The sequence below is a fragment of the Schistocerca gregaria genome, chromosome 1 (genome assembly GCF_023897955.1).
Source record: "Schistocerca gregaria isolate iqSchGreg1 chromosome 1, iqSchGreg1.2, whole genome shotgun sequence".
NCBI lineage: Eukaryota > Metazoa > Arthropoda > Insecta > Orthoptera > Acrididae > Schistocerca > Schistocerca gregaria.
The window spans coordinates 129,859,155-129,882,359 of record NC_064920.1 but is presented as its reverse complement, the minus strand read 5'-3'; the positions used below and the strand labels follow the sequence as shown (position 1 = coordinate 129,882,359).

General features: G+C 40.0%; 1 protein-coding gene across 1 annotated transcript in view; it reads left to right on the top strand.

The window, feature by feature from the left end:
- The window catches only part of LOC126334833 (DNA polymerase beta-like), a 64,843-nt gene that overhangs the window by 9,719 nt on the left and 31,919 nt on the right, over positions 1-23,205 (top strand). Inside the window, exons 2-5 of the mRNA XM_049997497.1 lie at positions 899-1,098; positions 1,249-1,409; positions 20,265-20,387; positions 20,532-20,706. Coding sequence (XP_049853454.1) covers positions 899-1,098; positions 1,249-1,409; positions 20,265-20,387; positions 20,532-20,706 — 659 coding nt within the window. The remainder of the gene's footprint in view (positions 1-898; positions 1,099-1,248; positions 1,410-20,264; positions 20,388-20,531; positions 20,707-23,205) is intronic.

Below are 23,205 nucleotides of genomic sequence, written 5' to 3'. Positions count from 1 at the left end.
CTCATCAAATTATTTAAATTAATCACTGTTGGAGGTGGCCAGTACATGCATGGGTGATGGTCCAGGTAAACTTTTGTGCTGTTGATAATTTTCCCCTTGACTTTATGGCAGAGAGAACAGGTGGGCTGATGCCGTAAAATCACTGATCACCTCTTTGTGCCAATGTCATTGATAAAATTCCAAACTGTTCTGCAGTGTCTCATCAAGTGAGGGCATGCGCCATTGTTGATGGTGATCCACCCATTGAATGGGGATGTTAAGCACGGTGGCCCCATTGATGCTCTTCAAAAGGAATAGGCTATGTGCCAGCACTGGATTTCACCCTCTCTCTCCTCATTATCTCCAACACAAATACGAAACGACACTTTGCACACATACACACCCATTACATTCATCTTCATTTAACAAATACACTTTCCCACACAACTCTCATACTTAATGTAGGAAAGGGCATGCAGGCATGAAGATTAGGGAAAATCTTTCCAATTAGGTGGCTGAACCTGCCCTTTGGGATTTCCCAACCATTCATGCTATATGACTTTCCTTTTAGTCTACTTGGAAATTATACCTTCTAATAATACCTTCTAATATTGTGAGTATGAATTGCTGAATCCATCCTAAATTTATTCTTGTTCTTAATCACAAATAGCATTAGTGTATGTATTGGAATGTAAGTGTGAAATCCTCTAGGTCACTGAAGAGGTTTCTGCAAGATGTTTGTTTATTAACTTTAAGTAATATTCTTACTAGATGCTTCTGTAGAATAATTACTGTTTTCACCTTAGATGCAGGCCCCAGAAGATTCTGCCAATAAAACAGAATGAAGTACAACCTTACTTCTTTTTTCTGCTTGATTACTTCTGAATACTTGACATGACACATCTCTCATTTTTATTAGAGCTGGCTGATTATGAGCGAAATGTTAGTCGCAATATCCACAAGTATAATGCATACCGTAAAGCGGCGTCAACTCTTGCGGCACACCCTACACGTGTCAAATCTGGTGCAGAAGCTCGAAAGCTGCCGGGAGTGGGAGAAAAAATTGCCAAAAAGATAGATGAGTTCCTGGAGACAGGGAAGCTGCGGAAAGTGGAAAATGTAAGTGTTTTTGAAAGCTACTTGTTGAACGTAACTCTTTGTAGTGGACTTGTGGAAAAGATAATTTTTCAATTGCAGTAAAGCACAATTGTTTCAATGAGCACTTGTGTTTTGATGAATTTCATCTTTTTCCTTAATCTTTTTTTTCAGATTAGAAATGATGATTCTTCAAAAGCAATAAATGAGTTAACAAGAGTTTCAGGTATAGGACCAGCAAAAGCAAAAGAACTTGTTGATTCTGGTATTAAAAGCATTGAAGATTTGAAGAAAAACAAAGAGAAGCTTAATCATCACCAGCTTATTGGATTGAGGTGAGCTTAGTAGGGTTGTTTATTAGTGCTTCTGTTGGAATAACGCTAAATTAGTCTGGTATCATAATTGTCACTTACTCTGTTGCAGTAACTGCTAAATTTTCCTTGTACAGTTAAACTGCAGGTTTCGTCTTAATTTATGTGAGACTGACACGTACTAGAACTTCCTATTATATTGTATGGAAAACAGGTAAAACTGTTCTCAACCCAGACATTGTTTTGAATGTTTCAGCACCTTACTGTTGGAAGTGGTATGCTCTTGTCTTCCTCCAACATTTGAACTAATTTGCTCAGTCAGCTATTGGGAACCTTACAGTTATATGTGGATTTTGAACAGCAGTATAACTCGCCATTTTTCATGTTAACAAAACATTGTCAGTAGTAATGATAAGTGACACAAAAAAAGGACTGACTGAGGACTGAACCTTGGAACTTTGGATTTGCAATTTGTTTACCCATGGTAGCCACTGAGACGTCTCTCTGTAATTTAACAAGAAGGCCACAAGGGATAGAAATAGTTCCAGTAATATGCTGCTGAGATGACAGCACCAGGTTGTTGGTTATGATTTGTTGTAGTTCTCTTTTCTGCACCGAAGTTGGTACAGAGACATTTGAGATTCCATATTTATCCAGAAAAAGCCCTCACATTAGTCAACAAGTCTATGATTCTCCAGGAACTTTCTATCTGATGTCTATGCTTTTAATGAACTGTGTACTGAAATAGCTAAGTCGGTAATAAAGAGAAAATTGTAAAGAAACTAAATTATTGCATGAAAAACATTCATTATCCAGTCTGATTTTACCTGTAATGTGCATGGCAGTCATTAGGAAACTTATCTGGAAAAGGATGTAAAACTTGAAGAAGGGGTGACTAGCTTGATATTTATTTGATATCACTCAACAGTACTTGTATCACATGTGAGAGGACTGACGTACCCTAAGTTTACTTTGTTTGTGTCATACTGGTAGCGTTGTAGTTTTAGTGTGTGATAATGCAGATTGTTGCAGGGCTGTATATTATTAATAGATTCAGGATTTGCAAACTGTAAATATGAGTACTGGGTGACAACATAGTTCTGGTGAAGAGATTGGGTTGCTACTAGTGTACAAGCATAAATCTGGCTAGTAGTGTACACAAGAGAGAGATTTGAATTTTGAGATTTTCTTCATCTACATTGTCCCATCATGCTTAATACCGAATGATGTTTCAGGAGTGCAGCCAGGTTTTCTTCTGGGCACCTGCCAGATATCTCCAGGTGATCTACTGAAGGCTGCCTTCGTCTCCCTGTCACACACATTTTATTTGCACACAGTAAGCATTTTGCACATGTGTCATGACTGTATCAGCAAGACCGACCACACTGCCTTGATGGTGAAAATTTACTGCCTCAGTGATCTGTCTTGCAGGTATGACGATGGTGCAAGCATGGAACGTAAACAATGTGCTAATTAATTATGTGAATATGTAATCAGTATCAATCTTCGACAGCTCACTTGTAGTTTTCTGGCAGGTGGCCAGATGAAATATCACGCTTGGTAGAAAATGTTGACCAGCTGCAATCTCGAAACAATGCTAAGTAGAGAGAAGATATTTGCATAGGACGGTACTTTTGATTAGACGGGCTGGCCAGAGTGGCTGAGTGGTTCTAGGCGATACAGTCTCGAACCGCGCCACCGCTACAGTCGCAGGTTCGAATCATGCCTCGGGCATGGATGTGTGTGATGTCCTTAGGTTACATAGGTTTAAGTAGTTCTAAATTCTAGGGGACTGATGACCTCAGAAGTTAAGTCTCATAGTGCTCAGAGCCATTTTGATTAGACAGTGATGTGCTACTCACCACATAGAGGAGGCTTTGTGTCACAGACAGGCACAGTGAAAAAAAAAAGTTAGAAATATTTCCAGCTTTTCAGCTTTCAGACACAGTTCTTGTTCAGAATTAGAAATCACATGCATGCATGTGCGCGCCCACACACACACACACACACACACACACACACACACACACACACACACACACACACACACATCCCAGCGCGCGCATGCAGCCACTGTCTCTGTGCACTAATATGCATATCTGGATATGGCGTGAGTAGCAATTTAGCTGGAGTGGCTTGTGGGGGTAAGGAAAAGGTGCAGAGTTTAAAGGGGGAGGGATAACATGGTAGGGATGGGGAAAGATGCTAGTGCTGTCTGTGAGACCCTGCAGGGATGTGGTGAGGACAGGATAGGGCTGCTAGATGCAGCATCAGAAGGGAGTTTGGGGGAGGGGGGGGGGGGATGGCTGCGGAAGAGACAGATGTAGAGAAGAGGAAAGGACTGTAAGTAAACTGGTGAGTTACAAGGCATGTTTAGTACTGGAGTGGGAGTGTGGGTAGGGACAGGTGCTGGAGGACACAGACTAGGGAAGGATGAGACAAGGGGGCTCAAGGGAGTGAAGGATATGTTATAGGGAAAGTTCCCAACTGCGCATCTCAGAAGACCTGCCGTTGGTGGGGAGAATCTAGATGGCACAGGCTGTGAAGCAGTCGTTAAAGTGAAGCACACCGTACAGGTGGCCATGTTCAACAACTTGGTGATCTAGCTGTCTCTTGGCCATAGTCTGGCTGTGGCTACTCATGCAGACAGACATCTTGTTAGTTGTTATGCCCACGTAGAATGTGGCACAGGAGTTGCAACTAATCAGATAGATCACATGGCTGCTTTCATGTGTGGCCCTGCCATTGATTGGATAGGATACACTTGTGATAGGACTGGAGTAGGTAGTTGTGGAAGGATGTTTGGGATGGATCTGGCATCTGGGTCTGTTGCAGAGGTATGATCCATGAGACAAGTGGTTTGGAGCAGGGGTGGCGTAGGAACAGACAAGGGTATTGGGTAGTTGGGGTCGATGACGGAATAAGGGAGGCACAAGCAGCCAAGTCCAAATCTTTGTGATTACTGGAGTCAAAGGGGGACATTTTACAGGCTAGAATCAGGCTACAGACAGTACTGAAAGAAATTAGAGCAGAACAGGGGCATAATATATGTAACAGTTTCCAGAAAAATAAAATTTATTTGTTTCATTAGAATATTAAAAGGTTGAAAAACAAGATAGATGAGTTTCTTGTATGCCTACAAGACACGGAAAATTTGAAGTGATAGTTATTATGTACTATCTGAATGCCATGTACCCAAAGAGATGGAGAAGTTAAATATCATGAACTATACATTTGCTCATTTTCATGTGGACTTAACATGGAAAAGGACTTAACATGGAAAATGGAGGAGTTGCAACATGTATAAAAGTTGGACAAAAAGTCAAACATTGAAACAAGTAGCTTTTGTGTTGATAAGAAGCCAGAAGCATTTGCTTGTGAGTTGTTACTGCAGAATACTTGTTGATGATTGTAACAGTCTACAAATCCCACCTGGGAAACTTTCAATTTTAGTAGCTAATATTCCAACTCACATACAGCAAGATTGTAGGGCATTGATGACATTTTTGTTGACAGTACTCAGTCTGAAACAATTAGTATGTACCCAATGTAATGGACTATCTTATCATGATGGACGATTAATTGAAATAAAAAAACATGGTACCTTACAACCCTGAGTCAGATTCATACAAAGCAGTGAGGCTTATTAATGAGAACAGGATACAGTGCTTTAAGAGTAAGTTAAAAGAGGTGGTGCAGGATGATGTATATGCAGAAGAAAGATATGCTAATGTCAGCTTCAGTTTATTCTCAGTAAATTTGTGTCAATATTTGAAAGTTACTTTCCAAAAAAAAAAAATAGGAGACAGGACAGCCAGTCACTATACAATAACACAATAACAATTAAACTAAATGACAATGTTGTGACGGATAATTCATAAGTGGCAAGCACTATTTAACAGTCACTTTATAAATGTAGCAGCAAAAATAGGATTAAATGGTTCAGTTGAGGAAGCAAGAGAATGTATTAAGTTGCTGCATAAATTTGTGGCATTTTTGTTTTGCATGTTGGTATTCTAGTTGCTGTGGGTTCATTTATTGAATTTCATTTTTTATTTGTAGTTCATTGTTGCTAAATAAGTTTACACTTTGTAATTTTGTGAGTGGAGCTGTGGATGGTAAGAAATGGAGTGCCAAGTGGAGAAATTGCAACTATTTTGACTTGTTCTTCTGTTTGAGTACAATAGAAGGGTGACAACAGTGGGGACAGCCAGAAACATTATCTTCTTATGTGGGGATACACAGCGATAAAATGGTTTTCTTGTTTGAAGGAGGACTTGTTTGGCATTAGTGACTCTTCACAGTCAGAAAGGCTGTTTGGCTTTGATGAATTGTTTAAATGCATTAATCCACAGTGACCCATGTCAGCATGAGAACTGACAGATGTAATGAACTGTGATCATTTTAGCATTATGCGACATTTGCATGCAATTGGAAAGGCTAAAAAATCATGTGCATGAGTACCGCAAAGCCAAAATCAAAAACTTTGTGGGCGGCCATATGTGCATTTGTATTTGCTTATCATCAGTTGGCTCATTAACAATATTGATTCTTATCCAGATCATTATTGGTGACATGAAATACACACATCAAAAAAAGGTTTATTGCTCATGAAAACCACACATTGCATGTTGTACGACCATACAGAGAGACCTCCAGGAGTGGTGGTCCAGATTGCTGTACACACTAGTACCTCTAATACCCAGCATGCCTATATTTGTTCACTATCCACTAGTTCATTAAGGCACTGTTGGTCCAGATTATCTCACTCCTCGATGACGATTTGGTGTAGATCTCTCAGGCTGGTTGGTGGGTCAGGTCGTCCATAAACAGCCCTTTACAATCTATCCCAGGCATGTTTGTTGGGATTCATGTCTGGAGAACATGCTGGCCACTCTAGTCAAGCGATGTCCTTATCCTGAAGAAAGTCATTCACAAGATGACCACGATGGGGGCATGAATTGTCCCCATGAAGATGAATGCCACCCCAAAACAGCAGGGAACCTCCACTGTGCTGCACTTGCTGGACAATGAGTCTAAGGCATTCAACCTGACCGGATTGCCTCCAAACACGTCTCCAATGATTGTCTGGTTGAAGGCATATGTGACACTAATTGGTGAAGAGAACGTGATGCCAATCCTGAGCGGTCCATTCGGCATGTTGTTGGGCCCATCTGTCCCGTTCTGCATGGTGTTGCGGTTGCAAAGATGGACCTCGCCATGGACGTCAGGAGTGAAGTTGCACTCCTGCAACCTATTGTGCTCAGTTTGAGTCATAACATGACGTCGTGAGGCTGCATAAAAAGCATTATTCAACATGGTGGCATTGCTGTCAGGGTTCCTCCGAGCCATAATCCATAGACAGCAGTCATCCACTGCAGTAGTAACCCTTGAGTGGCCTGAGCGAGGCATGTCATTGACAGTTCCTGTCTCTCTGTGTCTCCTCTATGCCTGAACATCACTTTGGTTCACTCCGAGACACGTGGGCACTTCTCTTGTTTAGAGCCCTTCCTGACACAAAGTAACAATGCTGACATGATCGAACCGTGGTATTGACCGTCTAGGCAAGGTTGAACTACAGACAACACGAGCCGTGTACCTCCTTCCTGGTGGAATGACTGGAACCGATCGGCTGTCGGACCCTCTCCGTCTGAGACGCTGCTCATGCGTGGTTGTTTACATCCTTGGGTGGGCTTAGTGACATCTCCAGTCAGTCAAAGGGACTGTGTCTGTTATACAATGTTGTTGTTGTTGTTGTTGTCTTCAGTCCTGAGACTGGTTTGATGCAGCTCTCCATGCTAATCTATCCTGTGCAAGCTGCTTCATCTCCCAGTACCTACTGCAACCTACATCCCTCTGAATCTGCTTAGTGTACTCATCTCTCGGTCTCCCTCTACGATTTTTACCCTCCACGCTGCCCTCCAATGCAAAATTTGTGATCCCTTGATGCCTCAAAACATGTCCTACCAACCGATCCCTTCTTCTAGTCAAGTTGTGCCACAAACTTCTCTTCTCTCCAATCCTATTCAATACCTCCTCATTAGTTATGTGATCTACCCATCTAATCTTCAGCATTCTTCTGTAGCACCACATTTCAAAAGCTTCTATTCTCTTCTTGTCCAAACTAGTTATCGTCCATGTTTCACTTCCATACATGGCTACACTCCAAACAAATACTTTCAGAAACGACTTCCTGATACATAAATCTATATTCGATGTTAACAAATTTCTCTTCTTCAGAAACACTTTCCTTGCCATTGCCAGTCTACATTTTATATCCTCTCTACTTCGACCATCATCAGTTATTTTACTTCCTAAATAGCAAAACTCCTTCACTACTTTAAGTGTCTCATTTCCTAATCTACTTCCCTCAGCATCACCCGATTTAATTTGACTACATTCCATTATCCTAGTTTTGCTTTTGTTGATGTTCATCTTATATCCTTATTTCAAGACACTGTCCATTCCGTTCAACTGCTCTTCCAAATCCTTTGCCGTCTCTGACAGAATTACAATGTCATCGGCGAACCTCAAAGTTTTTACTTCTTCTCCATGAATTTTAATACCTCCTCCAAATTTTTCTTTTGTTTCCTTTACTGCTTGCTCAATATACAGATTGAATAACATCGGGGAGAGGCTACAACCCTGTCTCACTCCTTTCCCAACCACTGCTTCCCTTTCATGCCCCTCGACTTTAATAACTGCCATCTGGTTTCTGTACAAATTGTAAATAGCCTTTCGCTCCCTGTATTTTACCCCTGCCACCTTTAGAATTTGAAAAAGAGTATTCCAGTCAACATTGTCAAAAGCTTTCTCTAAGTCTACAAATGCTAGAAACGTAGGTTTGCCTTTTCTTAATCTTTCTTCTAAGATAAGTCGTAAGGTCAGTATTGCCTCACGTGTTCCAACATTTCGACGGAATCCAAACTGATCCTCCCCGAGGTCTGCATCTACCAGTTTTTCCATTCGTCTGTAAATAATTAGCGTTAGTATTTTGCAACCGTGGCTTATTAAACTGATAGTTCGGTAATTTTCACATCTGTCAGCACCTGCTTTCTTTGGGATTGGAATTATTATATTCTTCTTGAAGTCTGAGGGTATTTCGCCTGTCTCATACATCTTGCTCACCAGCTGGTAGAGTTTTGTCAGGACTGGTTCTCCCAAGGCCGTCAATAGTTCTAATGGAATGTTGTCTACTCCGGGGGCCTTGTTTCGACTCAGGTCTTTCAGTGCTCTGTCAAACTCTTCACGCAGTATCGTATCTCCCATTTCGTCTTCATCTACATCTTCTTCCATTTCCATAATATTGTCCTCAAGTACATCGCCCTTGTATAAACCTTCTATATACTCCTTCCACCTTTCTGCCTTCCCTTCTTTGCTTAGAACTGGGCTGCCATCTGAGCTCTTGATATTCATACACATGGTTCTCTGCTCTCCAAAGGTCTCTTTAATTTTCCTGTAGGCAGTATCTATCTTACCCCTAGTGAGATATGCTTCTACATCCTTACATTTGTCCTCTAGCCATCCCTGTTTAGCCATTTTGCACTTCCTGTCAATCTCATTTTTGAGACGTTTGTATTCCTTTTTGCCTGCTTCATTTACTGCATTTTTATATTTTCTCCTTTCATCAATTAAATTCAATATTTCTTCTTTTACCCAAGGATTTCTAGCAGCCCTCGTCTTTGTACCTACTTTATCCTCTGCTGCCTTCACTACTTCATCCCTCAGAGCTACCCATTCTTCTTCTACTGTATTTCTTTCCCCTATTCCTGTCAACTGTTCCCTTATGCTCTCCCTAAAACTCTGTGCAACCTCTGGTTCTTTCAGTTTATCCAGGTCCCATCTCCTTAATTTCCCACATCTTTGCAGCTTCTTCAGCTTTAATCTACAGGTCATAACCAATAGATTGTGGTCAGAGTCCACATCTGCCCCTGGAAATGTCTTACAACTTAAAACCTGGTTCCTAAATCTCTGTCTTACCATTATATAATCTATCTGATACCTTTTAGTATCTCCAGGGTTCTTCCACGTATACAACCTTCTTTCATGATTCTTAAACCAAGTGTTAGCCATGATTAAGTTGTGCTCTGTGCAAAATTCTACTAGGCGGCTTCCTTTTTCATTTCTTAGCCCCAATCCATACTCACGTACTATGTTTCCTTCTCTCCCTTTTCCTACACTCGAATTCCAGTCACCCATTACTATTAAATTTTCGTCTACCTTCACTATCTGAATAATTTCTTTTATTTCTTTTATTTCATCGTACATTTCTTCAATTTCTTCTTCATCTGCAGAGCTAGTTGGCATATAAACTTGTACTACTGTAGTAGGTGTGGGCTTCGTATCTATCTTGGCCACAACAATGCGTTCACTATGCTGTTTGTAATAGCTTACCCGCATTCCTATTTTCCTATTCATTATTAAACCTACTCCTGCATTACCCCTATTTGATCTTGTGTTTATAACCCTGCAGTCACCTGACCAGAAGTCCTGTTCCTCCTGCCACCGAACTTCACTAATTCCCACTATATCTAACTTCAACCTATCCATTTCCCTTTTTAAATTTTCTAACCTACCTGCCCGATTAAGGAATCTGACATTCCACGCTCCGATCCGTAGAACGCCAGTTTTCTTTCTCCTGATAACGACATCCTCCTGAGTAGTCCCCGCCCGGAGTTCCGAATGGGGGACTATTTTACCTCCGGAATATTTTACCCAAGAGGATGCCATCATCATTTAATCATACAGTAAAGCTGCATGTCCTCTGGAAAAATTACGGCTGTAGTTTCCCCTTGCTTTCAGCCGTTCGCAGTACCAGCACAGCAAGGCCGTTTTGGTTAATGTTGCAAGGCCAGATCAGTCAATCATCCAGACTGTTGCCCCTGCAACTACTGAAAAGGCTGCTGCCCCTCTTCAGGAACCACACGTTTGTCTGGCCTCTCAACAGATACCCCTCCGTTGTGGTTGCACCTACGGTACGGCCATCTGTATCGCTGAGGCACGCAAGCCTCCCCACCAATGGCAAGGTCCATGGTTCATGTATTGTTATACAATACATGTATTGTTATACAATATCCACAGTAAATGTCTATCTTCAGGAATTCTGGGAACAAGGGTGATGCAAAACTTTTTTTGATGTGTGTAATTTTATGTTAATGTGATTTCCTTACAGGAAAGGAATGGTTGAGCTCAGAGAAAACAGCAACTCCTTGTACAAAGATCTGTGTACATTCATGCAGTCCAAGAACAATGACCAAGAAGACTGTGTGAAGTAATGCTACTCCATGATAATGCCCTCCTGCTTTCTGGTAGACTGGCCATAAACACTATAGAGGAGGTGGGTTGAGAAGTCATTCCAAACCAACTTTATTCACCTGATCTTGCACCTTCAGATTTTCACGTTTTCCACTCTTTATGGAACAACCTTTAAGGAACTTTGTTTCTGGATGAAAATGCACTCTGAACATGGCTTGACAAGTTCTTCACCTAAAAACCGTGTGATATCTACAATTGAGAAATCAACAATTTATCCCAACTGTGACATACTGTTATAAATAGTGAGGGAGGATATATTGATGACTGAGGTCTCTGTTATGTGTATTTGTTGTGTTTATTAAACTTATGGAAAAACACTGTGAACTTATGCACCAACCCAATATTAAAAATGTTATTACACTAAACGTTAAGCAACTAGATGTACTACCTACATCCTATCTTGAAATTAACAGAACTCTAAAAATTCTAAATAAGCAAAGCTCATGTAGTGTTGATGGAATTTCAAGCAGAATTCTGAGAAGCATTTCCAACTTAATAAGTAATAACATTAGTGGTATATGGAATGCATCACTGGCACAGGAAATTTTTCCAAACAGTTTAAAATATGCAGTTATTAAACCATTTCGTAGGAAAGGCAACAAGAGGGACTTAAACAATTATCATACAGTTTCCTTATTGAGTGCTTTTTCACAAATATTCCAATAAGTAATGTACTCAAGATTAGTCTCACACTTAAGTGGAAAAATTTACTTAGGTTTGTATTCCAGAAGAGTTGCACAACTAAGAGATAGGCATTTTAGCTGCACCATCACAACATTTATGGTTGCCAATGAAATTTCTCATAAATAATCCTTCACAATTTGGGATCAGCAGTGATGTCCACACCTACAAACCAGGGACCGATGACCATAGCAGTCTGGTCCCTTTAAATCCCGCAAACCAACAAACCAACCAACCTACAACACCAGAGGCAAAAGTGACCTTTATTGCTTTTTTATAATAGCCGTCAGTGGTTCAGGAAGGTGTTCAGTATACACCAACAACAATTTTTGATCATTTGCCAAATAACATAAAATGTCAGACGGTTAGCAAAGCAAATTGTAAATCTAACCTAAAATCACTTTCCTGAACAACTCCTTCTATTCCATTGATGAATTTCTATGTAAAAACTGATAGCCAGTATAAAAAACATCTGTTTTTATAGTTTAGTGGGATGAGTAGGACTAAAACATTAAGTCAGGGTGTATACGGCCCGGGATAACCGGGAGATCTGGGAAAAACCTGGGAATTTTTTCATCCGGGAGAAAACCGGGAAATACCCGGGAATTTTTTAGAATTCCGGGATTTTTTTTGTTTTAGTTTTCAGTTAAATTTTTGTCATTTTGACTGGCAAGAAATAATATTCAAACAAAGGATATTACTGTATCCCGCTACTGCAGAATAATACTGCAGCAATAAACCATGAACGAGAGAAAAAGACTAAAATAAAACTTAACTTGCAAAGGAAATGTGTCATGTACAACAACAAAACACAATGCTGATACAAGCATCTGCCAGCAGCAAAATGTGTCAGAGGCTTTAGGAAGACTATGCAATGCTTCATAACAACAAATTGCCCCCAGGGAATGTGACGTCGCAACTGTTTACATTAGATTCATGTGAGCAGCTGCGTGCGGGCCCATGCGCATGTGCAGTTGCGTCGCGTGTGTGTAGTACCTTCTCCTGCTTCTGGCTACTAAAGTGTGTCTGTTACCTATATATTAATAGCAGCAAGATGCTATTCGGAAAAATTTTACTGTTGCGCACAAGCTGCCATATTCACTAGGAGCGAACAGCGGTATCTGCCCCGGGCGGCAATTTCAGTCAAGCATTAATTGCCTTGCGGAACAATGAAGTTATTTTTGTCTGTTTGCTAAAGAAAAGTGGTTTTTATTAATCTTTTCCGCTGAGGCAGTCAATTTACTAGTAACGAAATGCTTAATTCCACACTATTGGCTAGTTTCAACTGTTCCCTGCATTTCAAAAGAGCATGTTTATGTCTTCTTGCAGGTATGGCATTATGCCACAATAAAGAACCAAAACTGAAATACTACAGTACTGGTATGCCAAGAAAATTTACAACCGAATCTGGATGTACGAATGTGCACTTTAAACTAAATTATGCACGTTATTATAGTTCACGAAATTCTGATGCTCTTAGAATATTCTCTGATGTTTTGTTTCTTTTATGAAGTAACGTAAGATCTTTTAATGTTTTACACGCACGATCATATGGGCGTACCTCTTTCTAACAGGTCGCAGGAAAATATTGCGAATGATTGAGAAAAGCATTACTTTCAAAGTAAATTTCCTTTCACCCAATATGAACTATGTGTGATGAATTTCTTTAATCACAGAGCGTTTGACTCTCATTTAAAAATCAACTCTTTGAGGATGACCATTTAGAAAAATTTTGAGCCCAGATCATCATACATTCATGTCGTTATTAAAAATTTTACTGGCACATTTGTGTGATGTATCTTAAAATGTAACACGCGCAAAGAAGACCAACGTTATACGTGAACGGTAAGTTTCTCTTGCAGCCTATTAATCGTTGATACCAATATTGTATGTGAAAGCTTTTCTTTTCTTGTAGCAGCACTGCATATATTCATTTAAACCATGAACTTTTCCTATTTGTATGTACGCGCTACTTAACAGTGATAATACTATTGGCTGACGACATGACATGTCCTTTGCTTTGAGTATCCGCTGTATCGGCTGGTGAGATCACATGACTTGAACTACGACTGGGTTACAAAAGCACATTGCAATCTCTATGAACTGATAAGTTTTACAGTTCCGAGTAAAAGTATACTGTCACTTAATACAGAAAAAGTGTATTTTCATCTGAGAGAAAGTGTATTTTTAACTGGGAAATCCGGGAGAAATTTGGGATTTTTTTTTCCTTGTCCACGTATACACCCTGTAAGTGTTCATTAATGTTAGCACTAATTTTGTATACATACCCTCTAAACTGACTCTTTCCACATCACTTGATAAAAGAACCTTTCAGATGATCTGTGGAAAATGTAACTAACTAACCACTGTGTGAGGAGAACGTTTTGCATTTTTATCATTCACTATGGATCCTTGCCCCTTCCATCTGTGCCAATGCAAAGTTTCACTACCTCTAACCAAAGCACAGTCCCATATTCTGTTCCTGCATTGTTGCACAGCTCATGGAATCTCTTAAGATGGCCTGACCACCAAAGATGGGATCTTTGGCTGCAACCTGTCCTTCCACAATGATCTCTGTGCACACAAATTTTGTTGGTCCATAGCATGTACTGACCTACTCCTGCAATACCATATAAATCAGCCCCCATGCATTACCTCATCTCTGTTATCTGTAAAATTATCTTTTCCAGAGGCCTTACCTTTTGCTCCACTTCCAAATTCAGTCAGGCTTGTTGAAGACATTGTCCTTTCCTGAAACCTACAGTTTTTCATGACTAACTCTACAAGTTAGACTCAACCCAAAACCAATATGGAACTTTGCCTGACTCAGTTTTACACCTCCGACAAACTGTGGTTCTGCCCTACTACTCCTTTCCAACTTTGCCTTGCTCTTTTACCCCAAATCTCTCAACATGGTGACGAACCTCACATCTGCTGTAAGAGCTGCAGCCCACCACCTAAAAATTTATTCTGACCTTTATAACTGTACCTGCTGACAAAGGCTCCACCATTGTGGTTATGAACCACAGGAATTATGTGGTGGAATAACTCTTCCAGCTGTCAGATTTGTCCACCTAAAAACCCTGCCACAGTGACCCCATTTCAGAAATCCATCAATATCTCCAGTTCCTCCTCAGACTTGTAGGTACATCCCAGCAACTCTGCTCTGAGTCTATTTCTCTACCTTACTACCATCATTCCCAACACTCCTACCTTCTACCTGTTTCCTAAAGTTCATAAACCGAACCCCTAAGATGGCTAATTGTGGGTGGTTACTGTTCGCTCACAGAGAAAATCTCTGTTCTCATGGATGAACACCTTCAGCCTCCTACCATTAAGCTAACCCAACCTCCTACACAAAAGATACCAACCATTTCATCCACCAACTCTATGCAGTTATTCTTTTTTTACCACTTGATGCCATACATATCACTCTTGATTCCACCTCTCTCCACACTATTGTCTCAATTGTACACCCCTTTGCTGCTATTGAACTCTGCTTTTTCCAATGCCAGATTGATTACAAACCCACAATCTCATTCCTCATCACCATGACAAGCCATATCCCAGTACACAATTATTTCTCCTTTGAAGGCATCACCTACAAACAAATCCATGTTACAGCAGTTGGCACTTGCATGGCATTGTCTTATGTGAACCTATTTATGGAACACGTAGAGGAAGCCTTCATAACCACCTACTTAGTTTATATTCATTGGTGACATCTTGTTGATGTGGACTGAAGTTGAGGACCCCCTAGCCATATTCCTCCTGAACCTGAGCAACTTCTCCACCGTTCCTTATCAGCTCAACAAGCGACTTTAACAAGCCACTTTCCTCAGTGTCAACATCAGTACCTCTGTCCACACCAAACCTACCAACCACTAACAATACCTCAACTTCAACAGATGCCACCCACTCGACACCAAGAAGTCACATCCATAAAGCATAGCCACCAGCCGATGTTGCATCTGTAGTGGTGACCAGTCACTCTTCAAATACTCCATGTGTGTAACTGAGGCCTTCACAAACTGAATTACTCTCTCAACATTGTTCAGAAACAGATGTAACATGCCTCATCTCACCAGTCACCTATCATCCCCCACATTCCCACTGTCCGGCCACAAAGGAGCACTCCTCTTGTAACTCAGTGCCACTCAAACTTGAGCAGATAAAATACATTCTCTTTCAGGGTTTTGAGTACCTCCCATTGAGTACCTCCCTGAAATGAGAAAAATCCTTCTTATTATCCTCCCCACCACTCCCATAGTGGTAATCTACCACCCACCCAGCTTACATAATATTGTTATGCACCCCTACTCCATCCCTGCTCCCATCCCTGTGCTTCATGCCTCAGACCCCTGCAACAGACTTAGATGCAAGACTTCTCCCTTACATCCTTCCAGTACCACCTACTCCAATCCTGTCACAAGCATTTCCTATCCCATCAGGGCTGCTTGTGAAAGCAGCCATGTGATCTACATACTTAGCTGCAACCACTTTGCTGTATTCTACATGTGCATGACAACTAACAAGCTTTCTGTCTGCATGAATGGCCACTCCTGGGCTGTGGCCAAGAGACAGCAGGACCACACAGTTGCTGAACATGCTGTCTAACATGATGTGCTTCACTTTAATAACTGCTTTGCAGCCTGTGCCATCAGGATTCTTCCCACCAACACCAGTTTTCTGAATTGCATTGGGGACAGAATTCTCTCCAACATATTCTTCATTCCCGTAACACCCCATGCTTCAGCCTTCCCAAGTCCCTATCCTCCACCACCAATCCTCTTCCATGCTCCCTCACTAAACACCTTCTATCATGCCAAGACATGTACATAGTCCTTTCCCCTTTTCTACTGCTCTTGTCCCACTTTACACATTCACTCCCCCCTCCCCCAAACTCCACCCACAGCACAGCCTCCTGACGCTGCACCCAGCAGCCCTATCCTGTCCCCACCATATCCTAGCACACTCCCACAGGCTGCACCCACATCTTCCCCCGTACCTACCACACTATTCCTCTCCCTCTCATCTTTGCCTCGTTACCTCCACCACCCTCCCCAGCTAGACTGCTGTTCATGTCAGATGCAATCATGCCTTAGTTCATGGAGACAGTGGTCATGTGTGTGTGTGTGTGTGTGTGTGTGTGTGTGTGTGTGTGTGTGTGTGTGTGTGTGTGTGCGCGTGTGTTCGTGTGTTCGTGTGTGTGTGCTTGTGCGTTTTTTACCTCTGAAGAAGAACTTTGTCCAACTGAATTACTTCCAGCATTCTTTTTCATTGTGTGTGTGTCAAGCTCAATGCTTATTGCCTTCTCTATGTGGTGAGTAGCAATCAATCCTTTCCATGTTGTTGTTATTCCATTGTGCACTTTCCATGTTTTATATTTTTTGTTAAATCACATGTGAGCAAGTATCTGAAAATAAATTAATATGCCATGTACAGTAGTTAGTTTCAGTTGACATAGTTGACGTTGACAGGAACTATTCTATTATATGTGCAGCTGTCTGTATCTGTATATATGTGCTTCTCTCCTATGTAAAATGTATGCGTAACAGGTGCATTAACAGAGAATGATAGATCAGTATATGAGCAAAATGTAATCATAAATAGTTATAAAATTATTTTGATAGTATAACTGACTAAAGCCATATTTGTTTTGTAATCATCATACAGTTATTTTATTGTCTTCGATACCAACCTACAGCACAAATGTTGGTTAATAGATGTAAACTTGGAATAGACTTGTACTGTGATTGTAGGCAGTGCAGGCATTACTTATTGTTATTGTCTAAGTGTATGTTGGAGCTGCACTATTTTTAATACTTGGTGGTATTGTCATACATGTCAAATTAACAGTGCTGACTTGTATGTACAGGGTAGAGCAAGTAAAAGTGGTCTAGAGAACAGAGTTCCAGGGTACCAACAAACACAGCAGAGGAAAGGAAATACAGTGCTAACCTGACTATAGCAGTTGTTGAAAGTGACCACTATTCATCTCTTGGTACTTGTGGGCCCAGGTCAGCAAGTTGCTGAAGGCAGATCAATGGTGGACTGCTGGAATTGCTGCAGTTTGTTGCGATACACTTAGACTTGAGGGCTTCCCATACAAAATAACCGCACATTGACAGCTCAGGTGACATGGGTGGCCATCTAGTGTGGGCCACGGCCAGACTGACCTCAGCTAACAACTCTTGTCAGATGTGAAGATTGTATAAATGTCCTCCAACATTCGGCTGGCTGTATGGGCAGTTGCTCCGTCCTGCTGGAAGTAACTGTAGGTCTTTTACTTCAACATTAATGCTGCCACAAATGGTTTCAAAATGTTGGAAATGTAACGCACTGAACTGTGTCTGATGAGTGAAGGTGGGACCATTAATGCAGCATGCAGATACTGCACACCAAACCTCTAACCTTCTGACCATGCCATAGTGTTTTGTGGAAGTGAAGCAGATTCGAACACTGCACAAAATGTGATTCTGTGAGTTGACACAACCATTTGGGTGAAACCAGGTTTCATCAGACATAAAGAACAGATCCATATACAAGCTATTCATTGTTATCTCAGTGGACAGCCATTCACAAAACTAGAGGCACTGAGGAGCATCTATTGGTTTTAAGGCATAAACAACCGAGGGATGCATATGCAGTCCTAGGTGGAGTATTTGTCTGTGTGATCGATGTGATATGCTGGGTTTCTTGTGACAGGCATTGACTTGATTTGGTAGGACTCTGAAGCATTTTCTGATGAACTGCAGCTACATTTTGTGGTGTGCGGGTGTGTCTTGGAATATTTTTTGACTTGTTTGAAAACCATTTTTGGACTAAGCTTTGCAAGGCACTGTTTGCTGGCACTTTGACACCATTAAGTTTCTCAGCAAACAAGTGACCATTCTATTTCCATGAATTTGTTGTCACATAACTTTTTTTTTAATGAACACCTGCTGCTTCACTGTAAGTGCTATAATCCCATTTGCACTGCTCCACTCACACTGACACAGCCCGAACTACACTCTGAACTGTTGTGGACTACTCGGCATGCGTACATGTCATGTGCACGTCACGGGATGTGGTTATATGCATACATTCTTATCCAGTCATATCCACTCATATGGGCCACTTTTATTTGCCCAACACTGTAGTAGTATAAGAGAAAGACAAGTGGAAGTAATAAAAATAAATCAGAGAAAGGAAAAGGAAAAATAGGAAATGTAATGTGTTAAAGATAAAAGGAAGTGAGAACCACAACAATATAACACACATAGCAGAGAAGATAGTTTTGGATCAGATTTACACATGAGCATATTACAGAGTTCCTGCAAATGTTTGTACCAGACATTAGTGACATGATTCCTAGGGCCAGAAACAGACAACATATTCCTATGAACGTCGCCCTACAGATGGTTTGCCATGAGTTGTGGGCAGTGTGCGTGTTGTATCATGAACTGCTACTGCAGCATACTACAGTGATGCATTTGTTGTAAAAAACAAATATGTTTGTGTATTAATATTCATAAGTCATCTATGGTCATCCATGCTAACAGCGTATTGTTCTTGGAGGGATGATACAGTTTTTCAGGAGAATGAGAACTGAGTGGTGCAGCAGGGCAGCTAGCTTGTTATGTGTTAGACCTTGACATTATTGAGGACCATTTTGTCTTTATTAATGGAATATTTGCACCAACAGTTGCCCCACCATGTAATTCATGGTTGGTAAGGCACACTATTCACAGTGGTTGTTTGGGTGCACTAATGTACTTGAGCTCCTATACTTAATCCAGTGGAGTTTTGACAGTGGAAACTGGTGTATGCTGTTCCAGTTAATAATTTGAGTGATTTGCAGTAGGATATCCACAATATCTGTGTAGCTGTTTAGCAGAACCTGAATATCGTCAATGGCATAATCAGTCCATGTTGAGACATCGCCACATATTAAATGCTATCTCCTGCAATGTGACCACTGTACCTCCTGTTATACTTCAGCATGCAACTGAAATGCAACTGAATAACAATAAGTCATGTGATATATGTCAAAAGGAAAATTTTGTTTTGAGCCTAGGATCCTGTGATACTTGTTAGAAATCTGTATAATACTGAAACGCTGCCTGTCAAATGATGACCTTGTTGGGGGGAGATGGTTTTCAGCCAAACTTACTTTTAAAAGATCTGTATTTTGCAAAACATGGTTACTTTCTTTCTTTCTTTCTTTCCTTCCTTTTGTTTATGTGTGCACCCAAACATTTTAGCATTTATTTATTTATATATATACCTGTCCTCATCAATATCTGTCTATTTTCATTATTAATACATTTATATCATATGTTATTAGTCTCTAGTGTCTATGCATATGTTTTGATGTTTTTAGTGTTTAGTTTCTAATACATATTTTTAATGTCTTAACCTATAGTGTAGCTCTTCAGAAGCAGACTGCCTGGAATGTCAAACCTGCTTAGTGGATGTGATTAACTGCTGGGTAAATTGGAGTTCCCAATTAGTGTGCTTCCTCTGGTTTTCTCCGTAGTATCATAGGTGGGGCTGAACGAATATGTTGCTGACCAGAGGACAAGGAGTATGCAGTGCATTGGTATGTCATTAGATAAAAAAAAGACAGTGAAAGGAGTTCATCGCAGCTCAGTCCATTGCGCCTATGACAGAGAGAAGCACGAACAAGTAACTTTACAAGGCGCAGTCTCTCTAAATGTAAAATGGCATGTGCTTTCTTGAAAATGCTATTACATTTGTAATCAAAAATTTATAACTATTAGATGTCAGCATATTTTCTGTGATAACAATACCATGTTTTAGAGAGAGAGAATAATAGACTTCTTCAAATATTTCACCGTCCTGCTCTGTTCTGTACCATACTCTTATATTTTGGCTCAGGTATTTAGAAGACTTTGAGAAGAGAATACCCAGGGAAGAGATCCAACAGATTGAAGCTGTAATTAAGAAACAACTTGCTGACAATGATGAAAAGTATGTGGCAACTATATGTGGAAGTTACAGGTAGAAACTTTTATGAAATTTCACGTAGGAATTTAGCTTCTTTATATTAGACACCCTATTCTCCTACATATTCTTTTCTATGCCTCTGTATATGTTTGTGGTTAAATATTTCAAATTTTGACTGTGAAACCCCATTTATTTCAGGAGGGGAAAGGCAGATAGTGGAGATATTGATGTACTAGTGACTCATACTGACTACATGTACACCACCAGAGATAAGAGCCACAACAAATCAAAAGTGTTCAAAGATGTTGTTGCATCACTGGAGAAATGTGGTCTCATTGTTGATACCATTTCACAAGGTGACAGTAAATTCATGGTGGGTACTCTACAGATGTCTGTAAGTTGTTACAATTTTTTTTTTTTTTCATATACAAGTTTTTGTCCTAAAAAGAAGCCTAGTTGTATTAAGTAAACAAAAAACTTTTTTAGCCTTGTTCCACAACTTTATTGTTACTGTTGACCTAGGTTTCAGGTTATAATCCCATTTCCTAGTAGTTATGTATTAGTAGTAGTTTGTACGTATAAGTAGTAGTTACGTATTAGTAGTAGTTACGTATTAGTTACGTATTAGTACATGTGAATTATGTATTAAGAAATAGACTTATAATATGAAAACATTCTGTAAAGTAATAATAAAATGTATGAAACAAGGTTAAAAAGGTATTTTGTTTAGTTAATACAATGTTTCACCTAGAACACAAAGTTGAATCAATTAAAAAGAAACATAATTATATAGACACACTGGATAAATATCTGTTGTCTACTTTAAGAAAAAAATACATCATGGAATTGTGGTTTGATGCCGTGAAGAAAATCCAGTAATCTGCATGATAAAATAAATGTTGCTGTTGAGATATTAATCCTTTATAGGCCTGAAGACATAACAGAGATGTTAAGTGTGGTAAGAGCAGCATGTGATAGGTGTAATATCCTAGATTGGAGATACTAGCTAATATGGAATGATTATATTTGAAAGCCAGCACAAGTCACTCAAGAACTTTTGTATTGAAGGACTACGAGAGACATTTGCATTTCACAGATCATAATCTGAGTCACAAGGGATACACTGCAATGCAGTATGCAATGTGCAGCTAGAAAATTGTTGCCTGTAGGCCAAAATTACAACTATTGCTTGATTAAGGAATGTCAGTTGTGGAACTGTGTTGCACTCGTTTGCTTAAAGTATTTTCAGTGTTTTATTATTTGAGGCCGCTTGTCTTTTCAACCATTGTCATTGAGTAGTTTACCCCTAGTTTTACTCTTAATGCCATCCTTAAAAGCACATATTACAGTTTGCGGAGTACAGGTGCCCATTGCTGTTTTGACGAATGGGATCTTTGTACAGCTTCATAAAAGAATGCAGTTGTGTATCTTACTTTTCATTATTTTGAGAAATGGTCAGAATTTTGATTAGTACCAGGAATTAACTATTTGTCTCAATACAGCACTAAATATCATATGAGAAGCTTTTCTAATGGGTTAATGTTATGGATTTGAGAGAAGAAACAGAACACATAACAGAACTTACATGAGACAGTGCCTTCAATCATATTGACAACAGTACCTTTCTCTTGTGAAAATCTCATAGTCAGCTCAACTGTCAGTAATTCTTAGCTTACGTTATTAGCTAACTAATTTGGTCATCATCTGCACATGTTGTCCGCAACTCGTGGTCTAGTGGCTAGCACTGCTACCTCTGCGTCATGGGGTCCTGGGTTCGATTCTCGGCCAGGTTGGGGATTTTCTCCGCCCGGGGACTGGGTGTTTGCATTGTCGTCCTCATTTCATCATCACCATCATCATACTCATCATTTGTGACAGTGGCTAGCTTGGACTGCGAAAAAAATTTGACTGTGAAAAAACTTGTGACTTTGTACGGGTGCTGATGACCATGCAGTTCATCTCCCCACAAATCAATCGTCATCATCATCATCATCATCATATTCTCTTGATCGACTGGCACAATACAAGGTGACATTTTGTAGGCTCCCAAATGGACAGATTTGTCTGCCTGCTTCTTCGAGGTAAACTTCAAAAAGTGTAAGCAAATCACCCTCACACTCTTTTTTATCTGAAGAAACAACATACATACTGGAATGGGGAGGGAGAGAGAGAGAGAGAGAGAGAGAGAGAGAGAGAGAGAGAGACCCACACATCCATGCACACATTGTAAAAACACAATGGGCTATTTCTACCTAAGAATATTGTGGTAAATCTTGAAATGACACTTAGTGAATATCATTTTCAAAATATTGGAGTGACTGCATGTTGTAAGATGCAATATGCATTTATCTAGTGCAGGGTCAGCCACACTGTGTGAAAACACACATTTTGTGGCATGTGTTTGCAGCTGTAGTGGTTATGAAGTTAATTTCTGACAAAGTTGTTTGTGCACTGTTATACTGTTATTAAATTTAGTAGATTTCAACGGTGTCTTGCGCTGTTTGTGTCGAAATAACAGTTTACCAAACTTTTGGAAACGTTCGCTTACTGTGTTTTTAGAGTTTTCTGTGTGTTGAAGCATTTAGTAAATTTCGTGCAGCAGTTTTCAGCTGATGTTTCTTATTGTTTATAGTGAAATATTTCTGTAAAATCTTCATTCCCTGTTTTAACTTCAGTGAGTGTTCCAATGGCTGTTTGAATTTTTGGTTTTAGCTAGTAACATGTGTGAGGTTTTGTTAGTATTGGTATTACTTATGGTTGATTAGTATTAATGAAAGTTGTTGCTTTCTTAGTAGAGTAGGAATTTTGAGACCAGTATTGTTAGTTCTATAAATAGTTCTGCTGGTGTAGTTGAAGTTAGGTAAAATAGTCA